A 17,787-nucleotide genomic window follows, 5' to 3' on the forward strand; every position below is an offset into this window, starting at 1 on the left:
TTACATGTAACGGTGACTGAGTAGGTCTTGGTGTCAGTATACGTCGTGTAGACGGAATGTGTACCAGTACACGTGTATATTCCCATGTCATCGCTTCCAACGATACCAAGGTCAAGGACCGCCGAGGTGCTCACAGAACTTTGGTCCTTTGTCCATCTGAAGATGCAGGAAGGCTTGCAGTCTGCCAGACACGCTACTGGAGGAAAACTATCCCCTTCACTGACGGCTTGAGAAATGCCGGTCGAGTTGAAGGCGATATTGTCGGGACCATCTGAATGGAAACATTTATTACAAGTTTACAAGAAACTATTATAATTTAATCACCCATCTAAAGAGTGTGATTAATATCTTTTAAACTGTATACAGGTTGAAACATAATTACATAGTATTCTTAGTTGTATGAGCGCGTATATTTTCTTTTCAAAATTAATCTTAAATAGTATAAGCATTTTCTTTCCTTACAATAAACAGTGATCTGGAAGGCCGCGCTACTGTCAGATGGCAGGCCCAATTCCTCCGTACCCGTACAAGCAAACTGTGACAGTTCATCACTTTGTTGAACTTTGGTGATGGTCAACGTAGCGGCAGTATTGGGCAGCAAGGTGAATCTCCCTCCTGATGTAAGCATTGTTCCATCTTCAGTCCAAGTGTAACTCATAACCAGATCGTGTCCCGGTGGATCGGTTGTAGATATACTATGGCAGGTCAATATCACTGCTTCACCTTCGTATGGTACTCTGTTGGCGATTATGTTTGACGGACGAGGTTTCCCTATGAATTTGAAGATATATTAATGAAACTGGTGACTCCGTCTTTATATAAAACCAAACATCAATTGTATCGGAGTGAAAAAGAAAAATTGATTTATTTGAGTTGAACGATTTCCAATATTGTTTTCTTCAGTTGTTTGCATTGCAAGTGAATGTTCAAAATACTTCAAACATTTATTTTTCGAAATAACATGTACGGTCGTAATGGACTAAAGAGAAATATATTGTCGGTCTTAAATGTATAAATCGTACCTTGCTAACATCGATCTCTGACGTCGATCATGACAAATCAATCAGATGCTATAGAGGGTGATAGCATATGATGTTAACCTGAGAAAGTAAATGTCAATTGATGTGTAAGCCGAGGTTGACATTTACATTTCGAGGGCTAGCATCATATGTTATCACCCTCCATTGTATCTGATATATATATTACCGTTTTTTTTAAATTTCTATGTTTAGTTTTTTGCGTCTTTTAACATGGTTATTAACTGGTACATTTATAAAGAAAATCAACTCATACATTATGATTAACTTCTTTCATTTTAAAATAAAGTATATATCATATAACAAGTTGTTGTTGTTGCTGCTTTTTTGACAATTTGGATTTATTCAACAATATGTATGCATTTTACATAACATAGTATGACATAAAATAATAGTGATAATACGAATTTACAAACATTATATAAGAATATAAGATATATGAGTTATTTATATACCAGTTATAATAATCTATGAAGAACTCTTAATGTTAACCATTAAATATAAGAATCCTTTGATCACTTAAATACACAACTAAAGACATGTTTCCAATTAATGTAGACATTTTCATATTGTAATAGCCATTTGTGTTGACTTGTTAGAATTTCATTATTGGTATTCACGAATATTTTGTATAGAAATCATTTTCTTTTGTCAAAATTGGGTTTATAAAAGTGTTCATACATGGGTTACTACATTCTAAAAAGTTAAAGTCATTGAGCACAAGTTCCGAATGCCTTATGTAGGCCTTAATTGAAGAAATTAATCCATTATAGTGTAAGAAGTTGATTTTCTTTTCAATTATTGCTTCAATTTCCATCAGAGTTTACAATTTCCATTGGCCTCAAAATCAGTTTTCACACAACGTTATCCCTTATTGTATAGGATATGAATAAAAATATCCCTTATTGTATAGGGTATGAATAAAAACATAATTTCCATTAACAAAATTGTGGTTATAAAATAATGGCATATGCATAAATTTATTAACATTGTCTATACAAATCTATAAATAACATATATGCATTAATTACATCTTTCCCGAATGTGGATGACATCTTTTGACAAATGATTTCATAAATATTTTTACCACAATTCATCATTTCATTTACATCAAATTATACAGACATTAATTTGAAACATTTTCTATTACCAAATTGTGAGATCTCATATTCCTCACCATCAATCACAATACCTTTTACAGTTTGATTGATTCTTATCATAATTGCCAGAATTTCTGAACATAAAATAAATAAATATGGAGAAATAGGGTATCCTTGTCTACATCATCTTCCTGTCTTATAAAAAAAACTCAGACAGGTGTCCATTTAATTGGATCGCAACTTCAGTATTAGACATAAAAAGTCTTATACATTTTAAGCGTATCACCAAAATTTAAAGATATGGAAACAAACGCATTTTCAAAATCAACCAACATCACTAGGCCAGGAATTTTCTCATCATCGCATGTTTTCATAATACATGTTTTGTATTAACAACAATCTTGTCTTTTCACTTATATTTCGACCTTTGATGAATCCTGTTTAATCTTTTTAAACTTAGGTATCTAAAACATTTTTTTTCAATCTGTTGGCTATACTTCCTCACGCTATCTTGTTAATAACATTTAAAAGAGTAATAGGGTTCAAATTCTTCAAAAACTGCTTTGGCTTACCGTCTTTTGGTATACACACATTTGTTCCCAATTTGATATTTCTGGAAAATGAATTAGACAAAAAAAAATGATTAATTGCTCTTTAAATAAATTTTCCAATCAAACAATCACAACCAAGACTTTTATCATTTTTCATTTGTTTGACAGTATCTGAAACCTCTTCATATGTTAAAAATCCCTCTAAAGAGTTTGATAGCTGATTTTTAAGTACATTATAGTTACAATTATTAAGTTTTATATGTATATTAAAGTCACATGATATGTTTACCAACGAGAGATTATTTTAAAAAGTATAGGCTTCTCCAAAATTTCCTCTTGTTTGAAAATTATAAGATCCATCTTTCAATAAATGGTATATGCTTATCGGCAATAGTTCTTTTTTCTAAATTGCAAAAATAAGAAGTAGCCTTTTTTCCATTTTCTATCCAATTTGCCCTAGACCTTATTACAAATCCTTTTAGTTTATTATTTCTATATTCATTGAGCTCTGTCTCTAAAACAAGTAGTCGATCTTTATTAGTACCTGAAATATTTGTTTGTAATTCTACAATATCATGTAACAACTTTACCTCTTGTCTGTTTCTCACATTTGGTTTTTAACTGGCATAGATATAGTTTTACCTCTTATTTCCATTAACAGTTTCTAAAAATAATTCATCATTTATTACAGATTACAGATTGTATTTCTGATCTGTCCATTTCCAATACAGCATTAGAATCATACACTGGAACACAATTTTGTCAAATAATCTCATCAATTTTTCTTTTTACACTTTCAAAATAATCCATTTGAGATAAAAGTGAGTTATAAAATTTCCAAAGGCCCTTACCATGATTAGCTTTTGAAAAAAAAAATCTAAAACCACATTGGATTTATCAAATTTGTAGCAAATATCTGTTTCACACTTTCTAACATAATTCATAATACTATTTGTAAGCAAAAGAAAAATCAAGTCTACCCTGCTGACATGTGTTCAATCTCATCCAAGTATTATTTCTAGTATCACCATGTAATTCTCTATATTGATCTAACAAGCCTCTATCAGACATGATGTTTAACAATCGTTTTCTAGCTTTAACATTGTTATTCATAGATTTATAATTATTGTAGTCTAATTCTGGATTTAACACTAGAATATTGTCACCACAAATTATATACTTATCTACATTATTAAATGTATCTATTTTATAAAAAATCATATCAAAGAAATTAGGACAGTCATTGTTTGGTGCGTGTATACTCGCTAACAAGAAAACCATATCATTGTACAATAATTCAATCAGAACAAACTTTCCACTATTCAACTACATTACAAAGTTTTACATTCATTTTTTTCTTAATGAAAATAAGAACTCCTCTAGCATTAGGTTTACCTTTACAAAAAAAAACATTATCCATTCCATTCCGAATATATTGTTGTCTCCTGTTCATTTGTAAAATGTGTTTCCTAAATACAGGCTATATCAACGTTTTTTTTCTTTAAGTAAATTTAATATACCAAGGCATTTATAAGAATACAATAATAAATTAGACATCAGTATATGTTGTGCCTATATAATCATTCAGACATCTATGATAAGTTTAACTACATTTTATTACTTTGAACTCAATCAACATATTACTGTAAAAAACATTCATACATTGCATGTTAAAATATACAACAAAAGGAACATAAACAAAAAGGCTAATTTGAAAAACTCAAGTTTTCATTTATTACATAAAACTATTTGTATACTATATGCATAAACATAACATAATTGAACAACTCAAATATAGAACTAACTTAAAGGTCATAATGTATGACAAAAACTTATCAACACCTGTTAATAGCAGTAAATAACATTTCTTCAGACAATATATTGAATAAAGAATCAAGTATTTAACTATATGACAATCACTGACTGATCACAAGGCATTTACCTATTCGGGTTGGGTTATAGTTACAAAAATACATTAGTTTTCATCAAAGGTAAAACAGTATATTTATCAAACTACGCGTTTCTTACTAATGTTGACAACATGTAACAACTTGAAATTAGTTTTTTTTACAACTGGATCTAATAAGAGAGGAACTAAACAAAACAACACTAAAAGCCCAATGTATGTATAACAGATATTTAAATAGTTTATGATTGAAAGCTTCACCGGCTGTTCTAGCATAGAATGTATACCTTTAAACATTTAATTATATTTGTGTTAATGTCTTTAAATTCATTGATAATTAAAAATGTACAGTTCCATATCAAAATTAAGTATTAGAGATTAACATTAGTAAATTATCTATGAATGTTTATAACTCTAAAAACATGAACAAAGCATCAAACCAATATAACTTTGAAACAAAAATGAAAAAAGGAGACATTTTCAGATATAACCAAGTCAGTAGTGTAACGATGAAAAAAATATCAGCTCAGATAAAGCATAACTTCTGGTCCCGCTTCATTCCGAAATCAGCAATTTTCTCATTTATTTCATCATAAATATTACATTTAACACGTTCTAGTTCGTGGGCCTGTCTATAAACTGACCCATTGAAGAACCAGCCAGTCTCTTTTTGGTCGTGGCCATAGAGTCAGTTTATTAGGATGGTGTTGAGGCAGGTGGCGTCATCTACAACATGGTGCCCTGATGACCTAAGCTCCCTCCTTTTTCTTATGACACGGTTCTTCACACTATTGTTTATGGTTTTAACGATAACCGGCCTTATCCCACCACCTCTTGTTGGTTGTCGGTGTACTGCAAGGATCTCGTCTCTACGAATGGCGGTTTGAAACTGTTCACATTGTTCTTGTATCTGCTCTGGGCTTCTTTTTGGAGTTTCACTTCGAGAGATTTCATTATTGAAGTGACTGTTCCCGTGATCAATATTTCAATGTCATCTTTTTTTCATTATATCATCTCGCAATTTATTTATTTCACCTTAGATTCCTTTGATTGTCTGTTTTGGTTGCAGCGGTTTGGTTTGATTTTTCCAACTCAGGTTGATATTTTACATAAGAGCATTGACCGTCAAAGTGTCCAATATATTAGTATGTAATCCCTGATCTCTAATCCCACGTAATGGTGTCTATATTTGTACATCACTCTGCCCCAGGAATTGGTATTATAAATTGTTCAGGTATTCCAGGTATTTGAATTACTCAGGTGTGAAAAAAGACAAAGAAAATGCACATTTCTCCTATTTTCTTCTCACTTGTAAAACACTTTTATTTTTGTTTTGCACATTCACAAAGCCTGACGTCTAAGAAACATTTCTATATTAAAATTGTCACATAAGTCCATTTCTTGCCCATGTAATAAGTGAAAACTAAAAGAGAAATTTTCACACCAACATTCTCCTGTGTTACAAAATCCAAACATATAACAAGTTTGTTGACAAGTTCACAATAGGTTGCACAAGGGAATCAGTTCCAAGTGTCTATTTTTGGACCAACGCGAGGGTAATATTGATAATATCACATGGTGTAATGAAAAGCGTTATGCCAGGGTAACAGTATGGATTGGCTAATATCATGTATATCAGAATTTAACATGGGCAGGTCACGTGAGTCATTATAATAAATAATAACGTTGGATTTAAAAAAAATGTGGCACTTTCAGCGGTCGTTGACAAACTGTTACCTGCAGTGGAATATGAGCGCGCCCTTTCTGGTAACGTCATTGATTGATAGGTTAGCCTGTCGTCTGCCAAGGCACATGTAATATTGCGTTACCTGTGCATTGAGTGTGTCCCAGACATTTAATGCTTATCTGGTTTTAACAAGATTTTATGCAATTAAGAAAACGCCCCAGTGAATGCCTGCTCATTCAATGTCAGCAAAACTAAATTCCCAAGTGGAAATATAAAAAAGGCGTTATCTCCGCGTGTTTTGCCTAATATGCAAACATGCTATTTTAAGACGAACAGCATCATTCTTCATCTCGGTATTTAAAATCTTATTTAAACGGTCTTTTATTAAAAGTATGCACGAAACTTATAATTTAATTGATATATGGCGTATAAAACACCCCGACAAAAAACAATTTACATGGCATTCAAACTCAAAACCAAGTATACATTGTCGATTAGATTACTTTTTGATATCGGATTCCATTCAAAATCTTGTTACTGATTGTCGTATACGCACAAGTTTCAGAACTGATCATGCATTTGTTAGTCTTCGACTTTGTACAATTGAAAACAAACGTGGACCAGGATATTTTAAATTTAACAATAGCTTACTGTCCATGCCTGACTACAAGGAAATAATTGAAAATACAATCACAGATACTTTGAATACAAGTGAAGACGCAAACCCAGTGACATTTTAAAAGGAAATATCAGAAACGCTACGATAACATATTCATCAAATCTAAAAAAACTACAAATGCAAAAGAAAAAGAAATAATTGACAGCATCGCAAAACTCGAATTCAAACTGGAATTACAAAATATAAATGTTGATGAAATAACAGACCAAATATCGTCCTTAAAAGCTGAGCTTAACGAAATAATATTAAAACGTGTCAATGGCTCAATTCTTAGATCAAAAGCTGTTCATATAGAAAACAATGAAAAAAATACAGCATACTTTTCAAGCCTCGAAAAGAGAAGAGCAGAAATAAAAACAATGCATAAACTTAACAGTAATAATAAAGTTACAATATGTCAAAAGGAAATAGTAATGAACAATATAAATTTTATTCTAATTTATACAAGAAAAATACCCTTATTAGACCGGAGTCATCTTTATTAGACTACCCAACAACCAAATTAAACAACGAACAAATGCTATCATGTGAAGGCCTTTTAACAGAACATGAATGTTTTAAAGCACTTAACGAAATGAAAAACAATAAAAGTCCAGGATCAGACGGATTTTCAGTTGAATTTTATAAAACATTTTGGAACAACTTAAAACACCACTACACAAACTCAATTAACACGTCGTTTACATCAGGACATTTATCTCTACTCCAAAAACAAGGTATTATTTCTCTCATTCTAAAACCTGGTAAAGACTCAGAATTTTTATCTAACTGGAGACCGATCAGCTTATTGAATGTAGATTACAAAGTTGCCACAAAAGCCATAGCGAACAGAATAAAATGTATACTGCCATCAATAATTAGCCCCTTCCAAACTGGTTTAATAAAATCTAGATATATAGGAGAAAACGTTAGACTGATAAATGAATGTATATCTTACTTAAACAAAACAAACACACCAGGAATTTTATTTTTTGCTGACTTTGAAAGGCTTTCGATAGCCTGGACCATTCGTTCATGTTAACTTGTTTACGTCATTTTAATTTTGGTGACCGAAACGATTAAATGGGTGAAACTGTTTTATAATGATATCAGTAGTATAATCATCAACAATGGATATTTTTCTGAGGAATTGAAAATTGAAAGAGGAGTACGACAAGGTTGCCCGCTCTCTTCTTATCTATTTATTATTTGTATCGATATACTCTCCAACGCTATACAGATCAAAACGGACATTGTAGGCCTAAATATATACAATATTGAGATAAAACAATCACTGTTTGCCGATGACGCGACTTATATAAATGATTGTACCGAAAAATCTTTTACCGCTCAAGTCAATACAATAGATGAGTTCGGACATATATCTGGTTTAAAACTGAAAACTAAAAAGTCAATTATATTAAGAGCAGAAAAATTGCAAGACACGAATTTAACTTACTTGCCAGAAAAAAAATTCACATGGACATCGAACGAAGCAAAAACACTTGGTAAAAAATTTACAAATGTTGAAAAAAGCTTCCTAGACCTCAATTTTCTCCCTAAATTACAAAACTTCAAAAATTGTTTCAAAAGTTGGCATCACAGAAAACTTACTCTTCTTGGCAAAGTGACAGTTATGAAAACATTTGCACTGCCAAAAATTATATATCCATTAACTGTTCTACCAAACCCGCAAAAACATATTCTTGACGATATAAACGAAGATATATTTAACTTTATACGGGATCACAAACCTGATAAAATAAAACGAAATCTACTAATACAAGATTACGAACATGGGGGTTTGAAAGTACCGGACATATATAAACTTGTAAATTCAATTAAAGCGTCGTGGGTAAAGAGAATATTAGACCGCTCTAACAAAAGCCAATATAAAACATTTTATTCAAATCTTATTGAGAGATACGGTGGAAACCTGGTTTTTGATAGTAATTTAAACGATACTTTGATTAACAAAATTTGTCGTGGAAATAAGTTCTTATTTGACATCATTCATTCTTGGGCAGAAGTAAATCATACCCAAAGATACCGACACAAAAAATCATAATATGGAACAACAAACACATTAATAACAACGGTAGCACTTTTTATTTCGGAGATTGGTATGATAAAGGTGTACAATTCATACAACACATATTTGATTACCGTCCAAAAGACTTTTACAAATTTGAAGATATTAAATATTTATACAATATAAAAAATAACGATTACCTAAAATATTATCAACTAATAGCCTGTTTGCCACAATCAATGAGAGATCAATGCCAATAAACGACTCTCAAGACACGCTAAAACACAAAATCGAAACAAGCAAAGTAAAACCAAACACATTACTATACTCAATTCAGTTTTATAAAGAAACTTACAGCCAAATAGATGAAAAATGGAAACGGGTCATACCAGACGAACATATAGATAACACTCTATGGAAATTAATCTTCACATCTTACTTATTTCCTTGTAGTCAGGCATCTTAGATACACCAATGATGTTACCCTGAGAAGTTTTCAATACAAATTTATAAAAAGAATTATACCTACTAACAAATTCTTATACAAGTGTGGAATCTCAAATTCAAGTTTATGTGACTTTTGCGGGGAATACATCGAAACACAGAAACATTTATTCTGGGAATGTATAATTACACAAAATCTGTGGTCCCAATTAAAAAGAATAATTGATCAAAACCCAAACTCGATCAATTTAAACTTAAAAACCAAAAGCTTTGGCATCTTTGAACAATTACAACATAAGACAATAATTAACTTTTTAATACTGCTAATGAAGTTTTTTTATATTTAGCATGAAAAACAGAAACACTATACCAACCTTTACATCCTTTTTGAACTACTAGTATGTAAAACTTAGAGAAAAAATAGAGCGCGAAACAGCTCTAGTCAACAACAAAATAAACTTCCATGAAAACAAATGGCATTTGTTGAATAACTACATAAATGCATAAATACCTCCTATCTATTCTATCTATTATATCTATATATTCTATCTATTCTAACTATTCTATCTATTCTATTCTATTCTTTCTATCCTTTCTACCCGTCCTACCCTCCATCATTATTATTTTCTTACTTTTTATTTCAACACTTAAATATTGAAAGATTAAAAGACTTTTTTGTACAATATGTTTTTTGCATGTGATATCACTCATACACCAATACTTAAAAAACAAATATTATGTAATACAAATAACAAGTACGCTATATAAATGTCTCATATATATATATATATTTATGTTTACAACGTGTTGTGTTGTATAATATTTGTCAATATTGTATAATAAAAAAAAATCTTATTTAAAAATAATGAAAGTAATTAAGTTGAATAAGGTTACATGTCACAAATATGAACAGCATCATTTGACGCCATTTGGTTGCGTCGTCGTGATCTCACCTTCTTTAGATAAAACAAATTCAAGGAAAATCAATTAAGCTCAATAAAAGTTGTTACATTCGGAGATAATATTCCTACATTATTGTGATATGTATAACCCTCGTATCATGTTGGACTTATATCATATTTATAAACAATCGTGAAAAACTCTAATTACAGTTACTTAAACTAACTGTTTAATGTTATGACACCCACCTAACAAGTACAATTTGATGCATTTCAAAAACGTTTTCCTTCCCTCAGTCCAAAGTGTGTAGTTTCCTTGCTGCCCGCCCCCGAAACTGTTGAGCTTGATGTGGAACTTTCCAGTGGCGATGTCGCCAGAAGGGTCGAGAGTGCTGTTTATGTACTCGGCACTTTGGCATGTTGTACTGGTGCAAAATGCTTGGAAGATTGGTGTGCCGTTAGGATTTTCTAGTTGAACATATACATCAGGTATTGAAAAGTTAAATTCGTACCTTAATACGGGTTGTTTAGCTGGTAATGAAACAAGTCTCTCGCATTCTTGACAATTAACTGTAAAATAAAATATGTGCGTATAAAACAACATAGCCAGTTGGCGATTCTGCTGCGAACGTTATGAATGGGACAGCTCATTACCTACGCACAAACACAACTATTGAAAATCGGGCGTGGATACCTCGTGTGATATCTCTCCTTTGCCCGTGTTGCGTATTGTATGGGGGGGGGGGTGATGTAATTCCGTTTCATGCAAACATTAAGTACGAAAAATGTTTCAGTGCAAACAAATTGGTGGTATAATATAGGGTTATTACACCATTTTGAGGTCGTTACCATCTGCAAAGGCCCGCAAATTATATTATATATTATATTATTTACGAGGGTTGTAAACTATTTTAACGACCTTTGCAGATGGTAACGACCGAAAGAAAGGTGTATTATCGCTATTATTGCATAAGATACACACCATGTGTAACTTTTATGTTAAAAAAGCTGTTAAATGTCACAAAAATGCAAAAACATATAGTTCAAAATAACTTCCATAACAAGTACGTGTGTGACGTCACGAGTGATGTCATTGAAAACGTTTTACATTAAGCTCGATTAGAGCCGCAACATAACTCGACAGTTGCATTTTTGTTTCGATGTCATTTTGTTCAGTGTTCAGTCGAACAGTGTTTTTGTTTTTTAATTTACTGTATTACTTGGATTATTTACGCACAATAGCTATCGGGTAAACGATTTATTACCGATGATTTCCTAATTTAACATTTGTTTTATGCAACTAATTTAAACCGGAAATATAAATGTCAAAATGTTCTAGATGTAGGTATCGTTACGGAGATAAAGTGTTTGTTAATTGTAGTCATTATAAAATGCCGTCCAGGTTTTTTTAATGATGGTTAGCCTTTCTAAAATGCCGTCCGGGTTTTTGTTTTAATGATGGTTAGCCTGGACAGCTTACCATCATTAAATAAAGCCTGGACGGCATTTTAGAATGACTATGTTAATTGTAGCATCTTCAGCATCAAATATCAAAAATTTGTTCATTGCATACGACGTTATGGAATTATGTCCATTTAAGTCGTTTGTTCTGAATAAAATCGAGAGAAATAACTAAAGTTAGGAAGAGCTAAAGGTTTAAGACTTAATTGAAGTGCTTTTAAAGCAAATAAATAGTCAAAACAACTTCAGAAAGTATTGTCTAGTAAGTCACCTCAGCTTGCCAGGAAAAGACAACTCAGAAGAAAATATGTAAGTTAAATGTTGTTTATTTCATCTCTTTCATATTTGTATACAGTTATACATGCCGAAATATGTTTTGTGCAAAAGTTTGCATCGCGGGGACGGCGCATGCGCGGACGGATACTGTCGCGTTTTCTTGAAGGGGACAAAAGTCTCATCTTAAATATATTTCTAAGAGTTTTTGTGAACTGATACTTGTCAGGATTATTCTTTATATTACCATTTCTCATTTTGCTCAGTAACATTTAACAGTATGCCTCGGTAAGACCTCTAATAGTGCTGGTTTCCTTTCCCTCGGCCACGAGGAGCCGCCGCCATTTTCTTTCTCAAGATGGCCGCCCCCCACAGGAAAAAAACTCGAGACTCCATTTCAGCATCTTACTACTAGCCATAGTGGCTTTTACAGTCGCCATTAATGGTCTATTTGTTGATACTACACAATGCTATGGACAATCATGTATAGACAGATCTGCTTCATTACGAGCGATGAAAGTAAATCTTGTAAATAACTTCTAAAACCAGAAAAAAATAAGCAAACACACGATCGCATTCCCCATCGAAATAAATAAAGTGAATAACAGATCACTACTGCTACTACTTATTGCCATTACGTTCATTCTCCATATACAGGTCCAAATACTGAATAATCGTGTCGGCAATGGGTTAAATCTTGTATTTTTGTGAATAATATACATTTTTATGTATATTTCGATAATATGCTAATTAGTGGTGTCATTGAGGGCAACCCAGGTCCCAAGAATACGTCGATATTCCCATGTGGACACTGTAAGCAACCAGTAAATTGGTCGCAACTTGGAGTATGTTGTGATGAATGTGGTATTAGGCACCACAAGTCGTGTGAAAATATTGACACTAAAGACATGGAATACCTTAATAATTAAAGAGTTGTATGCCACTGCTGTATATGAGACAGTTTGAATATTGATAGTTTTACTTTCAACAGCTACGAACTTAATACCTCCAACATGCTTTTCCCCTTGTCTGGAAACGAACTAACGATAAATTCCTTTCAATCCTCCACAGTTTTTAGCCCCTTCCACACGAGTAGCCCTCGGACAAAAGAAATTCACAAATATTGCAAAACCTATAACATGTCAGCTGTTTGCCAGGATACGCGTCGAGGTCAATAGTTGGCGATACAAGGCTACCGAGAAAAAAACCAACTAAGACTTTTAAACGTAAATTGTTGTAGTGTAAAAGAACATAAACAAGAATTCATTGCTGTAATTGACTATGTCAAACCTGATATTATTTGTGGAACGGAATTTTGGCTTAAAGGCGTAAAACCCATCTAGAAGTGCAATAAAAACTAATGAAATTTTTCCAGATAACTTCACCATACATAGAAACGATAGAACTTCACGAGGAGGAGGCTTTTTCATCGGTGTGAGAACTGACATGATAGCGGTGAAACAAGTCAATTTAGTAACATAATGCGAAGTTGAGTGGACGAAGGTAAAAATGAAAAATGAAAAAGACCTCTATGTATCCTCATTCTACATGCCACATAGGAACCTAAATGATCTTGAAAATCTTGATATATCTCTGAAAAAACTCTTGGATACAAACAAAAGTAAACACATTTTATTAGCTGGCGACTTCAATTGTCCAGATATTGACCTAGCAGTGAAACATAATGCAAACGACCGCAATATCCAACAAAAACTGATAGATCTATCCATTGGACATGGACTCACACAGGTGCATACACAGCCTACTCGTGAGGAAAATATCTTAGATCTTGTCTTCACCAACAACCCATCACTGATCAAGTCCTCAAACAGTATTCCCGGCATAAGTGATCATGCCATGGTATTAACAGACTCTGACGTTAAACCTAACTATAACAAAGTGAAACCAAGGAAAATCTACCTATACTTAAAAGCAAACTGGAATAACATCTCTGATGATTGTTTTGACCTGTCATCGGCTATAAAAACTCTAGCTGATAAAAATGAAAACATCCAGACATTGTGGGATTAACTAAAAAAACGAACTCCAGAGTATCATGGATAGAAATATTCTTTCCAAGATGTTCAAGAAAAATCACTCTGTATGTACCATGGTTCAAAAGATTCCTTAAACGCATGATCAGGAGGAAAGCCAGATTGTATAAATTTGCTAAGAAAACAAAACAATGGACCGAATTCAAACAATACCAAAAACTCTGTAAAAAGGAATTTAAGAAAGCTGAAATAAATTATATTTAACAAGACCATCCAAGATGGACTCCATAAGAACAATACCAAACCATTTTGGAGATTCATACAATCAAAGCGCCAAGATAACATCGGGGTTGCTCCGCTAAAAAAGAAAGGGAACTTGATGAACGATGGTAAAGACAAATTAAGCACAAATCGTGCTGGACCAGTTCAGTTCTGTATTCACTAAAAGAACCTCATCTGACCTACAAACCCTGCCTAAAAAGTACAAATATGATCTTCCAAATCTAAGCATCACAACAGCCGGGGTTGAAAAACTCTTACCAGCTTTAAAATCAGAAAAAGCTACAGGGCCTGATAACATCTCAAATATACTTCTAAAAACCTGCGCCAAACAACTTGCTCCAGGAACTTCAGCAATCTTTCAAACGTCACTTTCTAACGGAGAGCTGTCATATGACTGGATTAATGCCAATGTGTCACCAGTGTTAAAAAAGGAGATGTCCACCAGGCGGAAAATTATCGTCCTGTTTCATTAACGTCTATTTTGTGCAAAACCCTGGAACATATCATTTGTAAACATCTGCTAAACCACTTCAAAAAGAACAATATCCTGACAAATCTGAACTACGGTTTTATAATTGGATACTCCTGTGAAACTCAACTGTTAGTAACCATCAACGACTTATTATCTTTCAACGATGAAGGTAAACAAACAGATATATTAATACTAGACACGGATCCCCACGCTAAACTCTGCCAGAAACTCCTCAGTTATGGAGTGAGGGGTCCAGTATACCAATGGCTATGTACATATTTGACGAAGAGGCATATGCAGGTCGTCGTCGATGGGGAATCATCTCCGAAAGCCACTGTAGACTCTGGGGTTCCCCAAGGCAAGGTCCTTGGTCCCCTTCTATTCAGTTACATGACAGGTACGCCTCTTTGCGGACGATTGGACTGTCTTCTATACACGAAAACTAGCTGCCAGAAGGATTTTGAAATACTACAAAAAGATTTGAAAGAACTTGAACTTTGGGCTGATAAATGGGGTATGCGCTTTAATGCAAAGAAATGTTATGTCATGAGTATAAACAACAAGAATCCACACTTTGACAACCTTTGTGGCCACATTCTTAAGCAAGTCACGAAAAACCCATATCAGGGCCTTACCCTATCTGAAGATCTAACATGTACACCACATATTAATAAAATTTGTAAGAAATCAAACTCCAGAATGGCTCTCCTTCGTAGAAACCTTCGCCCCTGTCCAGCGGAATGTCGGAAAACAGCTTACCTGACACTCGTCCGGTCAAATCTTGATTACGGTTCCATCATCTATGACCAATATAGACAGTTTAATATCAACAAACTAGAACGTGTTCAACGTCAAGCGGTAAGATTCATCACGGAAGACTATAAGACCCGCGAAGAAAGATGTGTCTCTCGCATATTGGACAAACTAAAACTAACGAGCCTCCAAGAACGTCGGACAGCAACACGCCTGATTTTCCTCTATAAGGTGGCCGAGGGTCTGGTACCACCAGCACTACCACCGGTAGAGTATCTCCAACCAGCAAAGAAAACGAGGAACATTAAAGCTAAAACTTTTAGTGATTGTGTGACATCTAACATTATACAAAACCAAATTATAAATAACTCTAGAGGCTTTCAAATTAAACAATATAAAACTGAGCAACTAAAATATTCATTCTTTGTGAAAACGCTTAGAGAGTGGAACCAGCTGGGAGATAGTGTGGTCAACGCCAAAATAGTTGAGGGCTTCAAGGCTGCCCTCCCATTTTACTAGCGCCGTCCCCCGGTGTGCAAAGCTTGAAAGAGTCCTACGACGTATACCGATACAGATACAGGACCCACTTTCGGTTAGAAACCAGGGCGCTCAGCGTCTATTGTTATGATGCGGGCCCGGATAGTGCTTATGTATAACAAAAAGCCGGTCATTAACGGCACGTGAATTTACTGAATAATGCGCGTTTTCTACAGATAAACTCGTGTTTTAGCGTTTTATGGTACCGCGATAACGGATGGAAAACACACATTTTATGCAATAATAAGGAAAAGTACCGACTATGTTACCAACTTTTGCCTGGCAGGTAGGCTTTCTTTTTAAATTTCGAAAATATGTACTGTATGCGCGGTCCAGTATGTGGCGAAAAACATATTCTTCAATCGGCATAACTTTCTAATTCGATCAAGGGCCATCATTTTTATTTTGGATAATATGGAGTTATGTAACATAACTTTATGGTGGCCGTTAACAAGTGTGTAGGGGATTTAGTCAATTGAATGAAGGGTATAAAAGTTATTAGTGAGAATCCCGACTTGCCCTCAAACCCCAACCTGACACAATGTGCCCAAAAAATAAACCTAAGTTCCAAAAACAATCAGGGGCCATAATTATGTAAAACACTGTAAGACACTGGGACCAGTGGATTAGCCATCCTTATGCTTCTAATAGTCGAGCTTAAAACTATAGCAGCATGACTTTAGACAATCCTTTGGCTCCTATTGGAAAACTGTTTGGAAAACTGTTTTACTGCGTATGTAACATATAAACACAAATTAGAATTACCGCGGCATTTGAAAGTTATTAAAAATAGAATGTTTATAAAGACGTGCATGAACATACCTTAGATATCTTTAACGAAACATTAGGCTTCCAAGAAGTAAGGTAAATTAATTAGAAATGTATGAAACAACGGAGATTAAGACGCCTTAAAAACTGTGTGTTTCTACTGAGTTATAAGTAAAAATAAACCTTAGCACAACTTCATATTGCGTTACCTGCTTTATTATAATATCGTAAATTAAACTCCAACAGCTTTTTTGTTAAAACTTATATTTACTCTTATAAAACCTGTCTTTGTACAATGAATCTGACAATTCGACGATCATATATAGGCACAAAGTAATATCTTAAAAGTTAAATATACAAAGATCAGTTTACATAATAAAAATAGAATATCAACATTAAAGAAATAAATTAATAGACACCTACCTGTAAAAAACAAAACCAATACAATCACAAATATATAATTATCAAACATGATTGAATTTACATCGGTTTATGTAGACGCAAGTAAACTGAAGTTGGTATACTGATACTGATATTTTAACACAGGGAGACCGCTATGTTAAACGGCATCATAATTAATTCAGATGTTAAAGCATTACTTATTCATTAACTGGTGATCGATTGGACCTCTAATAACAAAAATGCTACTTTTTTTTTAAATATCATTCAATATAATTATTTTGCACGTGAATAATACATATACAATGTAGACAAAGTTCGTTGCGATTTTGACAACTTTCACTTGATTTATAGTGTTGTCTAGTCCACTTACTGTGTGATTGACAAGGTTGTCACAATGGTGGTTAGGTGTAAGTTCAGGGTCACACTCAAAGGTCATTAGTAAAAATTCCTTGTAATTTTGCCTGCTATGGTAGACGTTTGAATAACAAATGCTCACTATGAACAGTCGATTATTTGTATACAGAACTTTAA

General features: G+C 33.4%; 1 protein-coding gene across 4 annotated transcripts in view; it reads right to left on the reverse strand.

Moving 5' to 3' along the window:
• LOC128234192 (hemicentin-1-like) overlaps positions 1 to 17,406 on the reverse strand; it is a 73,726-nt gene extending 56,320 nt beyond the window's left edge. For 2 of the 4 annotated variants that reach the window (XM_052948260.1, XM_052948261.1), the window contains exons 1-4: positions 17,278 to 17,406; positions 10,564 to 10,884; positions 463 to 771; positions 5 to 271 (exon numbers count right to left, since the gene is read on the reverse strand). In XM_052948260.1, coding sequence (XP_052804220.1) covers positions 5 to 271; positions 463 to 771; positions 10,564 to 10,884; positions 17,278 to 17,326 — 946 coding nt within the window. In that variant the 5' untranslated portion in view covers positions 17,327 to 17,406. The remainder of the gene's footprint in view (positions 1 to 4; positions 272 to 462; positions 772 to 10,563; positions 10,885 to 17,277) is intronic. The other 2 variants (XM_052948263.1, XM_052948262.1) reach the window with 2 other exon arrangements.
• Positions 17,407 to 17,787: the final 381 nt, after the last annotated feature.

This window comes from Mya arenaria, chromosome 5, assembly GCF_026914265.1.
Source record: "Mya arenaria isolate MELC-2E11 chromosome 5, ASM2691426v1".
Classification (NCBI taxonomy): domain Eukaryota; kingdom Metazoa; phylum Mollusca; class Bivalvia; order Myida; family Myidae; genus Mya; species Mya arenaria.